Source organism: Canis lupus, chromosome 5, assembly GCF_003254725.2.
Source record: "Canis lupus dingo isolate Sandy chromosome 5, ASM325472v2, whole genome shotgun sequence".
NCBI lineage: Eukaryota > Metazoa > Chordata > Mammalia > Carnivora > Canidae > Canis > Canis lupus.
In genome coordinates, this window is record NC_064247.1 from 56,173,197 (window position 1) to 56,187,645 (window position 14,449).

At 41.7% G+C, this 14,449-nt stretch overlaps 1 protein-coding gene across 6 annotated transcripts in view; it reads right to left on the reverse strand.

Moving 5' to 3' along the window:
• ZYG11A (zyg-11 family member A, cell cycle regulator) overlaps positions 1-13,328 on the reverse strand; it is a 73,852-nt gene extending 60,524 nt beyond the window's left edge. For 3 of the 6 annotated variants that reach the window (XM_025427638.3, XM_025427637.3, XM_025427636.3), the window contains exons 1-2: positions 12,090-12,288; positions 105-270 (exon numbers count right to left, since the gene is read on the reverse strand). In XM_025427638.3, coding sequence (XP_025283423.1) covers positions 105-270; positions 12,090-12,179 — 256 coding nt within the window. In that variant the 5' untranslated portion in view covers positions 12,180-12,288. Of the gene's footprint in view, positions 1-104; positions 271-12,089; positions 12,291-13,160 lie in introns of those variants that run through there. The other 3 variants (XM_049110439.1, XM_025427639.3, XM_035715893.2) reach the window with 2 other exon arrangements.
• Positions 13,329-14,449: the final 1,121 nt, after the last annotated feature.

Consider the following 14,449-nt stretch of genomic DNA (forward strand, 5'->3'; position numbering starts at 1 on the left):
ATGAAAATGCTTTTCAAATAGTAAAGTGCTATTAGGGTACAATATAAAGGATCTTTATTTTAAAAAATTAAATAAAATAAAAATTAAAGGAGCTTTATCTTTACCTTGCCATGTCATTACCCCAAGGAATCGATCAGCTACTTCTTGAGGGAAGCTCCAATGCTCTGGAAGGCACAAGGTTCCATCAGATCTTTCAGAACACAATTTCTCTAGGTTAGCAATGAGGACGTTCAGGCAGATGTTAACCAAAGAGTAGGGAGATGCCTCCTCCTAGAAAATAAAACTTTGTTAAAATACATCTACAAAAATTCAACATGAAAGTAGTCATGCAAAAAACTCAAACTACTTGATGATGATATCTGAAGATACATTCTCTTTACCCTAATAGTGATTTCTATGATTTATAGGTAATGAAACCACCTTATTCCAACTGGTAACTGAATGGAAGATTTTATTTTCTATTCTACCTTGAAAAAAAATTAAGTTCTCTCAATACTTCATTCATCACCTGTTCTCTTACCAGCCACTAAAAATACACAGAAGAGCAAAATATAGTACTAATCCTTTTGGAGCTAACAGATTAGTGGAGAATACCACCAAGAAATCTGACAATTTCAATACAACACAAGGGACAGGGATCCCTGGGTGGCTCAGTGGTTGAGCACGCCTGCCTTTGGCCCAGGGCATGATCCTGAAGTCCTGGGATAGAGTCCCACATCGGGCTCCCTGCATGGAGCCTGCTTCTCCCTCTGCCTATGTCTCTGCCTCTCTCTTTCTGTGTCTCTCATGAATAAATAAATAAAAACAACCACTGAGCTACCCAGGCATCCCATCCTTTTAATAGTCTTGTACTGGGGTGCCTGGGTGGCTCAGTTGGTTAAGCAATTGCCTTTGGCTCAGGTCCTGATCCCAGGATCCTGGGATTGCACTGCACCAGGCTCCCTGTTCAGCGGGGAGTCTGCTTGTTCCTTTCCCTCTGCCCCCACCCCCCTACCCCACCCTGGTGTGTATGCACACACTCTCCCTCTCTCTCTCAAACAAATAAAATCTTAAAAGAAATAAATACGCTTGTATTTACCCCGTACCTTAAACTGAATATACCAATATTTAGAGTCCCTTACTGTGTCCCTCCCTGATGCTATTTCCCATCCCCTCATCCAGTGGTAATCATGATCTTGAATACGGTTTAGTTCTCTATGTGTGAACTTTATGTAAATAGAATCATGCAATAGTATTCTGCTACTGGTTTTTGTTTTAGAAGTCAGTAGATGTCTTAGAGAAACATCCTATGCCATTCATTCTTCAAATCACTCTATCAGGTTTCCATCCCTCGCCAAGACCACTAATGACTAATGCCTCTTTGTATTATTTGACTACTAATAGCATGACTCTAAATATTAACCTACAGGGGCACCTTGTTGGCTCAGTCAGTGGAACATGGGACTCTTTTGACCTCGGAATTAGAGCTTCATGTTGGGGTAAGCATTACTTAAACAGATACTAATCTATATAAACCCAATGAACTCCAGATAATCTCCAGGTCATATCTCATTAAGCTAGTCCTGGATACCCAGCTGCCTCCCTGACATGTCTATTTAACTGTCACAAATACTCCAAATCCACCATGAAGAAAACTGAACTTCCCCAGTCAGTAAAATGCTCAGTAAAATGGCATCACATCTATTTGGTTGCTTAATTTTTACTGATACTTTTATCCCTTGCTTAGGCTTTAATTTTTGATCAACAGCAGCAGATATTTACTTGTCAACATCCTCTGTAATTTCACATAAAGAACCTCTTAGGAGCAGCTAGGTGGCTTGCTCAGTCAAGCGTCTGACTCTTGGTCTCAACTCAGGTCTCGATTTTAAGGTTCTGAGTCAAGCCTTGAGTTGGGCTCCACACTAGGCATGAAGCTTACTTAAAACAAAACAAGAGAATCTTTTACACTGTTGCCATGGCTGGTAATATAGAAAATACATTTTTAAAAAAAGAAAATACATTAAAATGCTGAATCAAATAATAACCAAGTTGTCAGGCCATCATGCCGCAGCTCTACCTTGGCATTTCAATTATGTATGGCATTAGAGTTTTGAACTCCACAATGCGTTGAGAGTACACAGGAAACAAGACCATTTCTTCTAAAAAGCATCATTTGCCAAACTTTCTTACCAACAATTCTAAATCTTCCAAGTTAAGAGAATCAAATAATATAAGTTCACATTGTCATCTCGATCAATCTAGCTTTAATTAGATTTCCCCTTTTTCTAGAAATTAGTGTGCTAAAAATGGTATGTTTTCAAATAAGCTAACATAATGACTAATTGTATTCCTTCTACTGTCTTGGATGGATATAAACTAATAAAAAAATTTGCACTCAAAAACACTTTAATTCCCTGAAATACAGATAGTAGAAAAATTCTAACAGTTTTCTGTAAGATACACCAATTTAAGATAAAAAATTGTCTATTGTGGGCAGCCCGGATGGCTCAGCAGTTTAGCGCCGCCTTCGGCCCAGGGCCTGATCCTGGAGACCGGGGATCGAGTCCCACGTCAGGCTTCCTGCATGGAGCCTGCTTCTCCCTCTGCCTCTGTCTCTGCCTCTCTCTCAATCTGTGTCTCTCATGAATAAATAAATAAAATCTTTAAAAAAAATTGTCTGTTGTGGTTAACTCTATTTATCAGTGGTCTTAAAACATGTACCAGAACTAGATGCTGTGCTCAAGTACCATCTTTTGAAAATCAGAACACGAGAACAAATTCTGACCTGCCAATAGGCCGTCAACAACCTTTCACTTAGATATTAAATTTCCCCAACCCTGAAATTAGAATAAAAAGCAGCTGTGTCTTTGTGACTGTTCCCCACATCAGTACAACCTGGGAAACAAAGCAAAGGCTCAACAAGCATATGTTAAAAGAATAAAGATAATGTCAAGGTTCAAGAGTTTACAATATGTACCAAAAAGTAAGAAATATTCAGACACTTTACTTTTGGCAATAGATCAAACTGCAAAAAAAGTTACAAATATGGATCTTTATAAATTATTTCATTTCCACTATACCTTGCTATCTGGATGACTCTGCATTACTGCATCCTATAAAGAAAAGTTGGTGGCTTTTTATTAGAATGTGAATAATTTCCTAATTTATCTATTTTGTAACTCTGATGATACTGGATTTGTTGCTGTTTCCTTCTTTCTAAAAGCAGAATATGAAGATATCTTAAATTCGTTTTGGAAGTATGAAGAGGATAAATACAAGTAACTAAAAAATGAAGTACCTGTAGCTTCAAATAATTATTCTTAATCACTCCTTCATATAAACACATTGGGGAATGGAATAGCACTGAAAGAGCATTTCTAGGATTAATAACATAATTTGATAAAGAGTAGAACATATGGACAGAATTAGGGAGAACAGGCAGTATCAACCTATCAAAACCCATTGTTTTCTATTTTTGTTTTACATGACAGAGCCTTACATGGAAGGCATCCAGTACATTCAAGTTAAATTAAAACAAAATCATATCCATGCTTTTCTTTTCTCAGTAGGCTCTGTGTCCGATGTGGAACCTGGAACTCATGACCCCAAGATCAAGAGTTGCATTGCTCTACTGATTAAGCCCAGGTACCCCTCCTATCCGTATATTCTAGTATATACGCTGCCGAAGCAAGCACTTACTTTTATCCATATATTCTAAAAATACAATTTTATAAAGCACTCTTGTGAATCTGGAACATGCTCCTTGTGACATGTAACCATTACAAGTTCACATCCAAAGCCCATGCTATAGCAATAATGTTCAATGTAAAATTCTATTTAAGCGTAAAATAGATTCCATTATTTCTCACTTTAAAGACCTATACTTTCCATTAGTAAGAACAAATCAATTCCCTGTCCTAGATAACCACCAAATCAAACTCCAGAGTTGCAAACTTTCTAATTTAGAGTCAGCAGCTATATGACACAAGAAGTTTTACATTGATGTGTATTATCACTAAGCTTCTCCACAATCCCTAAAACAGAATTTTAATTTAAGGTTACAGAGGCAATGTACACACACACTGTGTGCTAAGAGGTCTAGGACCTTCTACTGATAAGAGAAATTACTGATACTTTCTTGTCCTTAATCACCCCAAACACATATATCCAATACATTAGCAAAATCCTACCAGTTCTACCTGTGCAGGTAGCTTCAATTTGCCACCTACCTCTCACATAGATTCCCACACTTACTCTTCCCACACTTACTCTTCTCTTTTAAAACAGATATTTTAATTCATAGATACAAAGGAAAACATAAACATGTGAGAATAAATATGGACTCTCAACAGAAAAATGGAAGATCAGAAGAAGACTCAGTGGAACTTCCAGAGTTGAAGGGAAAAAAAAAGCAGAAAGCCCCAAGTGACAATCTTAAACAGTATAATATGTGTGACTGAAATTTCAGAAGAGAGGAGATATCAACAGGGAGGAAAAAAACTATTGTAAATAATGGTCAAAAAGTACAATGTCCTATACTTGGAATCTATGAAATTGGTTTTTTATTTTATTTTATATATTTTATTTATTCATGAGAGACACAGAGAGAGGAAGAGACACAGGCAGAGGGAGAAGCAGGCTCAATCATTGGACCCCAGGATCACGTCCTGAGCCAAAGGCAGATGCTCAACCACTGAGCCACCCAGGTGCCCCCTATGAAATTGTTTTTATTTTTATCTTTTTTTTATTTTTTTAAGATTTTATTTATTTATGAGAGACACACACAGAGAGAGCACGACATAGGCAGAGAGAGAAGCAGGCTCCACGCAGGGAGCCCGATGTGTGACTTGATTCCAGGACTCTGGGATCACACCCTGGAGCCAAGGCAGAAACTCAACTGCTGAGCCACCTAGGCTTCCCCTGAAATTGTTTTTATTAAATATTTATTGAAGCATACAGTTAATTCACTGGGTACAAAGAAAAATTTAAACAAATTTGATGGCTTTCTTTAAAAAGTGAAAATAGGTCTAATTAGATACAAAACATAAGCCCGCTGGGATGTCTGGGTGGCTTAGTGGTTGAGCATCTGCCTTTGACTCAGGTCATGATCCTGAGGTCCTGACATTCCCTGGGGTCCCACACTGGGCTCCCGCTGGGAAGCCTGCTTCTCCCTCTGCCTCTCTGTGTTTCTCATGAATAAAAAAATATTTAAAAAGCAAAAAAACACAAAACATAAAACCACTGATCCCAGGAGCGAAATGGACCCAAAATGAAATAAACAAAAGACACCACAATGTGACAAATGTCTAAAAACCAATGATTAAAAAAAAAAATCCTAACATGGAAGGTTGGGGGAGGACTGTGGCAGTTATTTTTCTAAAAGTATAACAACTGGGATCCCTGGTTGGTGCAGCGGTTTAGCGCCTGCCTTTGGCCCAGGGCGCGATCCTGGAGACCCGGGATCGAATCCCACGTCGGGCTCCCGGTGCATGGAGCCTGCTTCTCCCTCTGCCTGTGTCTCTGCCTTTCTCTCTCTCTCTCTCTCTCTGTGACTATCATAAATAAATAAAAAATTAAAAAAAAAATAAAAGTATAACAACTGAATTTTCATCAGATGCAAGACTAGCCAGAAGACAATGAAATACCTTTATGAAGTAGGCACCACCCCCACAATAGAGCCCAACATGGGGCTTGAATCCATAACCCTGACAGAAACCTGAGCTGAGATCACATGTTAAATACTTAACTAAGCCACCCAGGTGTCCCAATGAAATATCATTTTTTTAAAGATTTATTTATTTAGGGACACCTGGGTGGCTCAGTTGGTTGAATGTCTGCCTTCTACTCAGGTCATGATCTCAGGATCCAGGGATCAAAATACACGTAGAGCTCCCTGCTTGGCAGGGTGAGCCTGCTTCTCCCGTTCTTCTCTGCCCCTCCCGCCCACACCCACACCCCTCACACACACGCTTGTGCTGGAGCTCTCTCTCATATCTCTCTCTCTCTCTCTCTCTCTCTCTCAAATAGATAAATAAGGGACACCTGGGTGGCTCAGTGGTTGAGCTTCTGCCTTCAGCTCAGGGCATGATCCCAGAGTCCCAGGATCAGGTCCTGTACCAGACTCCCAGCATGGAGCCTGCTTCTTCTCTGTCTATATCTCTGCCTCTCTGTGTCTTTCGTAAATCGATAAATGAAATCTTTTTAAATTTTTATTTATTTATCTTGAAGAAAGAGAGAAGAAGAGAGCACATGCATGCACTCAAGGGAGGGGAGGGGCAGAGGAAGAAAGAGAAAGAGAATCTCAAGCAGACTCCTTGCAGAGCACACAGCCTGATGAGGGGGCTCAATCCCATGACCCTGAGATAATGACCCGCGCCAAAGGCAGATGCTCAACCACTGAGCCACCCAGGCATCCCAGTGGGCTTATGTTTTGTATCTAGTTGGACATATTCTGAGTCAGATACTTAACCAATTGATTCACCCAGGTGCCCCCTGTCTTTTTTGTTAAGAACGGTTTTTTAAAGATTTTATTTATTTATTCATGAGAGACACAGAAAGAGAAGCAGAGACACAGGCAGAGGGAGAAACAGGCTCCATGAAGGGAGCCAGATGCAGGACTTGATCCTGGGACTCAAGGATCACACCCTGGGCCAAAGGCAGGTGCTAAACCGCTGAGCCACCCAGAGATCCCCAAGACCAATTTTTTAAAAAATTTTCAAAAGCAATTTTTTTAAAGGTCAGTGACAACAGCAGCACTGTTTTACATTTTGCAAATTTCATTAGTGTGTAGCTTAAGAAAATAGGAGTCTTAGGGGCACAAGGGTGGCTCAGTCAGAGAGGACTCCACCTTCGGCTCAGGTCATGATCCCAGGGTCCTGAGATTAAGCCTCCCACGGGGCTCCCTGCTCAGTGGTGAGTCTACTTTCCCATCTCCCTCTGCCCCCCTCCTTCTTGCCACTTTTGCTCAAATAAATAAATAAGAAAAAAAAAAAAAAAAAGGAAGTAAAAAAGAAAATGGCATCTTAGAGACCACAGAGGTCCTGAGTTCACACTTTAAAAACTGCTACTGGGGATCCCTGGGTGGCTCAGCGGTTTAGCGCCTGCCTTTGGCACAAGGTGTGATCCTGGAGTCCCGGGATCGAGTCCCACGTCATGCTCCCAGCATGGAGCCTGCTTCTCCCTCTGCCTGTGTCTCTGCCTCTCTCTCTCTATCATTCATAAAATAAATAAATAAATAAATCTTTAAAAATAAAAAATAAGAAATAAACTGCTACCTTAAAAAAAAAAAAAAAAAAAACAGGGCAGCCCCAGTGGTTCAGCGGTTTACTGCCACCTTCAGCCCAGGGCATGATCCTGGAGACCCTGGATCGAGTTCCACGTTGGACTGCCTGCCTGGGGCCTGCTTCTCCCTCTGCCGGTGTCTCTGCCTCTCTCTCTCTCTCTCTCTCTTTATCTCTCATGAATAAATAAAACCTTTAAAAATAATAATAATAAATAAAATAAAAAAATAAAAAAAACACAAAGAACTGTTACCTTTGAGTGACCATTAAAGACTGAGGGAAGGGGAAAGAAAGATTGAGAGAAAGAAAAGGAGAAACAGATTAAATCAATAGAAGAGACAAAATGGAACTTTAAAAATGTTCAATTCTGAAGTCAGAGAAGGAAGAAACAAAACAAGACAAATAGAACACAAATAGCAACATAGTAGACTTAAATCCAACTATTTTGAGAATTACTCTCATTTACTCTCATTCAAAAGGCACACATTGTCAGACTGGATAAAAAAGATCTTTGTTTACAAGAGATATGCTTTAAACATAAACAATACAGGATTGGTAAACACTGATTATAAGGAAAATGGAGTTAACTATACTAGTGTCAGAAAATGAAGGCTTCAGGGCAAGAATATTACCAGAAATCATAAAGATAAAAGGATTAATTCATCAAGAAGACATAATTCCTAAACATATATGCCCTTACTAACAGTTTTAAAATTCATGAAGCAAAAACTGAAATAAAAAGACAAATCCACAATTACAGTTGGAAATGAACACTCATCTTCAGCAATTGATTAAAAAAACTAGTTGGAAAATGAGTAAGAATATAGAAAATTAACATTATCAACCAACTTGATCTGACATTCATAGACTATCACACCCAAATGTACAATACATATTCCTTAAGTGCATAAGAACCTGCGCCAAGATCGAACATATCTGAGCTATAAACAAATATCAATAAATATAAATGAATTAAAATCATAGAATATGATCTGACAACAATTACATTAGGGGTCAATTTTTTAAAAATGTGAAATAGGGGGATCCCTGGGTGGCTCAGCAGTTTAGCGCCTGCATTCGGCCCAGGATGTGATCCTGGAGACCCGGGATCGAGTCCCGCGTCGGGCTCCCTTCATGGAGCCTGCCTCTCCCTCTGCCTGTGTCTCTGCCTCTCTCTGTCTCTCATAAATAAATAAATCTTTTTAAAATAAAAAAATAAATAAAAAATAAAAAATGTGAAATATACCCAACTATTTGGTATTGAAGCAATACATTTCTAAATATCTCATGGCTCAAATAAAATCTCATAATGGAAATCAGAAAACATTTTGAACAATATATCAAAATTTATGGGTATTAACCAAAGCTGTGTTAGAGAAAATGTATAGCTCTAAATGTTAATATTATAAACAATAAGGATATAAGATTAATGACCTAAGTTTCCACTTTAAAAGAAAAAAGGGGGCGCCTGGGTTGCTTAGTGGTTGAGCATCTGCCTTTGGTTCAGGTCATGATTCTGGAATCGAGTCCCACATCAGCCTCCCCGAGGGAAGCTTGCTTCTCTCTCTGCCTATGTCTCTGCCTCTGTGTGTCCCTCATGAATAAATAAAATATTTAAAAATAAATGAAAAGATTAAAAAAAGAGAGAAAGTTAAACCCAAAGTAAACATAAGAAATTATAAAGATATGAACAGAAATAAGAGAAAACAGACGTGCAGGGCACCTGGCTGGCTCAGTGGGAAGAGCGTGTGACTCTTGATCTTGGGGTTCTAGTTCGAGCCCCACTTTGGGTATGGAGATTACTTACATACATAAAATTAAAAAATAAAAAGGGGGGGGGGACTCCTGGGCGGCTCAGCGGTTGGGTGTCTGCCTTTGGCTCAGGGCATGATCCCAGTTCAGGGATTAAGTCCCACATCAGGCTCCCTGTGAGGAGCCTGCTTCTCCCTTTGCCTACATCTCCGCCCCTCTCTCTTGTGTCTCTCATAAATGAAAAAAATTTTTAAAAATACACAAAAAAGGAAACAGATGTGCAATGGATATAAATCAAAGCCAAAAGTTAGTTCTTCAAAAAGACTAATAATATTACTAAATCCCTAAGTACAAAGACTAGAGAAAGAAAAAAGAGAAAACAATACCAGGAACAAGACTGAAGACAATTACAGATCCTATAAGCATTAGAAGGACAATAAAGGAACTGTATGGACAATTTTGCCAATAAATTTGATAACTCAGATGAAATAGGCAAATTACTAGAAAAACTACAAAAACTGACAATCTGTTGGTAAGTGCACATACATTTAGGAATGTTATGATCCTTTTACAGACATAAAATGAAAGTATGCTTTGGCCCAGTTGTGCTGGGAACATGACCTGGGCCAAAGATAGATGCTCAACCGCTGAGCCACCCAGGTGCCCCGAATATGAAAAAAACCTTGATAGGGAATATTTCCCAATTCATTTTTGGAGGTCAGCATTATCCTAATACTACTAAAACTAGATAAAATATTTCTGAAGAGCAATTTCCTGCATAAACATGGACACAAAAATACTTAACAAAACATCAGCAAATAGAATCCTGTGATATATAAAAAATAACAATACATCATGACCAGCTGGGGATTATTCCTAGAATGTAAAGTTAAATTCACAATCAATAAAATCCACCACATTAACAGAGTAAGTGGGTGGCAGGCATTAAGGAGGGCACATGATGTGATGACCATTGGGTGTTATACTACATGTTGGCAAATTAAAAAAAAAAAAAAAAAGAGAGAGAGAGAAACAAAAAATGCTGGCAAACTAGGAATAAAAGAAAAACTTTCTTAATTTGATAAAGGGCATCAATGGAAAAACCTATAGCCAGTATCATACTTAAAGGTGAAAGATCTAGAATACCAAGAGGTCCACTCTTACCACTTCAACATTCTACAAAAGTCCTAGAAAATGCAATTTAGAAAGAGGTAAATAAGAAGCATAGACTTAAAAGAAAAAAAAAAAAAGCCAAATTAAAAGGGAATAAAGTTTGTCTTTATTTGCAGATGACATGATTGTGAAGAAAATCTTTTTAAAAATCTAAAAAAAAAAACTGGAGAAAAGGGAATTTAGCAAGGTTGTAGAACACAAGGTCAATATACCAATAAAAAAAGCTTGTATTGTTTTTAAAAATATTTACAGTATCGAAGATAGAAATCAATTTAACAAATATGCGAAAGACCTTTATATAAAAAAAAACAAGAAGTTATGGGACGCGCCCGTGGCTCAGCAGTTGAGCGTCTGTCTTAAGCCCAGGGCATGATCCTGGAGTCCAAGGATCGAGTCCCACATCCGGCTCCCTACACGGAGCCTGCTTCTCCCTCTGCCTGTGTCTCTGCCTCTCTCTCTCCCTCTGTCATGAATAAATAAATAAAATCTTTAAAAAAAAAAAAAAACCTACAACACATTACTAAATAAAATCAGACAACATAAACAAATGGAGAAACGTGTCATAAATGAAAATGTACTCATGCACTGTATTAATTTTAATTAAAAATAAAATCTTATAAAGAAAGCGACTGTATACAGTACACAATGGAACCAGACAGAAAAAGAGTTGATCACTTTTCTAAGGAAGTTCGTTATAATTCCAGTCAGGGGCAACAAAAATGTGCTCGAGACAGTACTAGTACATGCTTAAAAACCCAGCTTTTCCATTAGCTACAAATTTACAAATTATATAGTGGTGTTCAAAAGTGAGTCCAAAAATAAAATAATAAATAAAATAAATTAAATTAAATAAATTTTAAAAATAAAAAAATAAAAAATAAAGAGTCCAAGAGTACACTAGCACAAGCCAGATCTTTGCAGGGCACAAGCCTTCCAACAAGACGTTGAATGTAAAGTACAACCTCAATGCATCTTTCCTTCCCTCCGTATTTTACGTTGAGCCTTTACTAGATTTTTGAGTTCTAAGAGGGTGGTCCTTGGGGCGCTGTAGAATGTGGAGTCTGGCCTCAGAACACCTGATGTCAAGTTCAGGTTCTTGAGCAAATCAACTAACTTTCAGAGTTCTCAACCTCTCTACTACGCACCGCTAAAATGGAGACTCTCAATGCCTAAAAAGAGGGAGATAACCGAATTACTGTAGAAACGAAATAACAGACCGTAAGCAGCAAATAGGCTCTTTCGGTTTGCATTTTGAGAAGTTCCGTCTAATAGGAATCCCGTGAGGGGAGAACACGTGAACTGAAGGAATTTCGGCCTTGGGGCTCCGGATCCCTCCCGCCGGGCTCAGGAGGACCGTCCGGCACGAGCTCCCGGGCCCAAAGCCTCGGGCACTAGGGACTGCCGCGTCACGGCCTCTGGGGGGTGCCACGTCCGCCCCGCACGTGGCCCTACGGTCGAGGTCTGGGGCATCTGGCTTCATTTTGACAGTAATAAGCGCCACCGTGTAGTGCCGGTGACGCCTGCGGCAGGACCAGAGCTCACCTCCGAACTTACACCACCAGGCAAAACGCCGGCTGCCTCGGGCGGACCTGGGTCAAGAGTCCGAGACCTGAGGCGACCGCCACCCCCGCCCCAAGGTCACCCGGGGGCCGGACTCGCCCTCGCCGCGCCTCCACGCTTGGCGCGTGGTCCGCGCGCTCCGCCCTGAGGTTGGGACGCCCCGGGCAGGGCACTTCCCTCCAGCGCGCACTTCCCCGGCGACGACGCGAGCCCAGCCGCCGCTCGGCCTCTTCGGACTCTACCCCCGTCGGCCAAACGAACCGACAGGTGCCTCCCCGCCGTCCCCGACGACTCCCGGACGAGCGCGGCGTCCGCCGCAGCCCGCGTCCCCGCCCCCTGGCTCACCTGCACCACGCACCAACCCAGCGCATCCTTCTGGGCGTCCGGAGGGACAATGTTCCGCGGCGAGAGGCCCGGGTGCAAGAAGTGAACCATGGCGACCCCCGTCGGCGGGGCGTCAGGACAGAGCGGGCGTCGAGGCGGGACCCGGATCCCGCGAGAGGAAGAGCCGATTCCCGCCCGCAGGCAGCTGAGCAGCGCCGGCTCCCAGGCAGCGCACGCAGCGCTCACGCCGCTCCGTCCCGGCCGCAAGAGTTTGAAACGCCCGGCGTGACGGCGCGCACGCGCCCGCCGCAGCCTCGCCCCTCCCGCGGAGGCCGGACCGGCGCACGCCCCGCCCCCAGGGTGGGCCCTCCCCCCTCCCCCCTCCCCCCTCCCCCGCCGACCACTACCTCGCCCTGTCACGGCCCTCCCGCCTCCCCTCCCCCCCCTGCGTCCCCTACCCCCTCCCCCTCCCCCCTACCGCGCCGGCCACTACCCCACCCTGTCAGGGTCCAACCGTCCTCCTGCGGGAACCGCCTTCGGCCTGCTCTACCGGCACACCCACCTTCTCACCTCTCTGAGACCCACTGCCCTCCAACCCACGACTCAGTGACTTAGACCGCTTTCCTGTTGCCTCTCTAAAGCCTGCGCACAAATACGCTCAATGAAGTTGGGAAACAGAATATATTCTTGTTTTTTATTTTCGTAACCTCTACACCTATCGTGGGGCTCGAACTCACAACCCAAGATCAAGAGTCGCAGGCTGTACCCACTGAGCCAGCCAGGCACCTGTAGAATATATATATATATATATATATTTTTTTTTTTTAAGACTTTCAGATATATGTTTAAAGACCTCTCTCCTAAAACTCGGGCAGCAGGCACGTCTATTACAGTAGCCTTCTCTGTTTCTACTCTTACTGACATTGGAGGAATCAAATGCCAAAACCACGTCTGACCTTAATCCACAAAACCAACTACTTTACTTTCTTCTACCTACAGGATACCAAGAAGATCTTTATAACTTGCTCCAAGAAAGAAGCCCTCAAAGAGCAGGAAATTAGTACATTTCAGCTAATTTAAGAAAAAATATACCTTGAATAGCATAATTCTAAAGAGCATGAGCCTTTATGGGATCCCTGGGTGGCTCGGCGGTTAAGCATCTGCCTTTGGTTCAGGGCGTGATCCTGGAGTCCCCAGATCGAGTCCCACATCGGGTTCCCTGCATGGAGCCTGCTTCTCCCTCTGCCTGTGTCTCTGCCTCTCTCTCTGTGTCTCCCATGAATAAATAAATAAAAATCTTAAAAAAGGGGGGGGGGGGGCAGCCCTGGTGGCTCAGCGGTTTAGCGCCGCCTTCAGCCCAGGGCATGATCCTGGAGACCTGCATCGGGCTCCCTGCATGGAGCCTGCTTCTCTCTCTGCCTCTCTCTCTCTCTCCCTGTATCTCTCATGAATAAATAAATAAAATCTTAAAAAAAGAAAAAGAATTTAAAAATTCTTAAGGATGGTGTTCTGTAAGATTCTACATAGTCTGTTCTCTTCATGCCTTTCCACCCCAGCACTGTTGGACTCCTTGTTATTCTCATGGATGGCTCTCTTACCTCCTTCAGGTTTTTGCTCAAATACTGCCTTATCAATAAGGACTTCCCTGGCTGTGATACATTAAATAGCAATCCACATAATCATTGCCATGCCACCTCATACTGCTTGTCTCTCTTCCTCTGCTTCCATTATTTGTTATGCTATTTATTTTATTTCTTTCTTTTAATTTTCTGGCTGCTTCTCTCTAAGGAAAAAAAGAAGTAAGCTTTATGAGGACAAAGACTTTATTTTGTTGTATCCCCAGGCCTAAAACAATGACTAACTTTTCGAAGGGGTCAATAATATTTGTTGAAAAAATACGTGGCTACCTGGAAAAAATGAATTGTACCTCTAGAGGAAAGTTTCTCTGAAATCAGAGACAAGGTTGTATCTATTTAGGGAAGGAGAAGTTTTTGATAATTGGTTCCACTATCCCTTTCTCTCTTAATTTCTTCTATGCTTATCCTCCACCTATTTGTCAGTTTTGCACTTCAGTTTGACAGTTTTTGAAGATTCAGTCCATGGTCCTAATTGACCTGTTACTAGACTCATCCCTTCTAATTCTTCAGTGAGTGCTCTCCCTAAAACACAAATCTGACCACCTTTCTTCCCATTTCCATGTTCCCATTGTCCTCAGAATGGAACCCAAACTTCTTAGGATGGCTTTCAATGGCCCTTCATGAGCTGGCTCCTGGTTACCTCTCTAGTTTAAACCGTGAGTACTCTCACTATAACCTTTCATTTGGCCATTTTGTACTGAAGTTGCTTCACTTCCAGAAATGTACTTTTGACTTTTGCACACT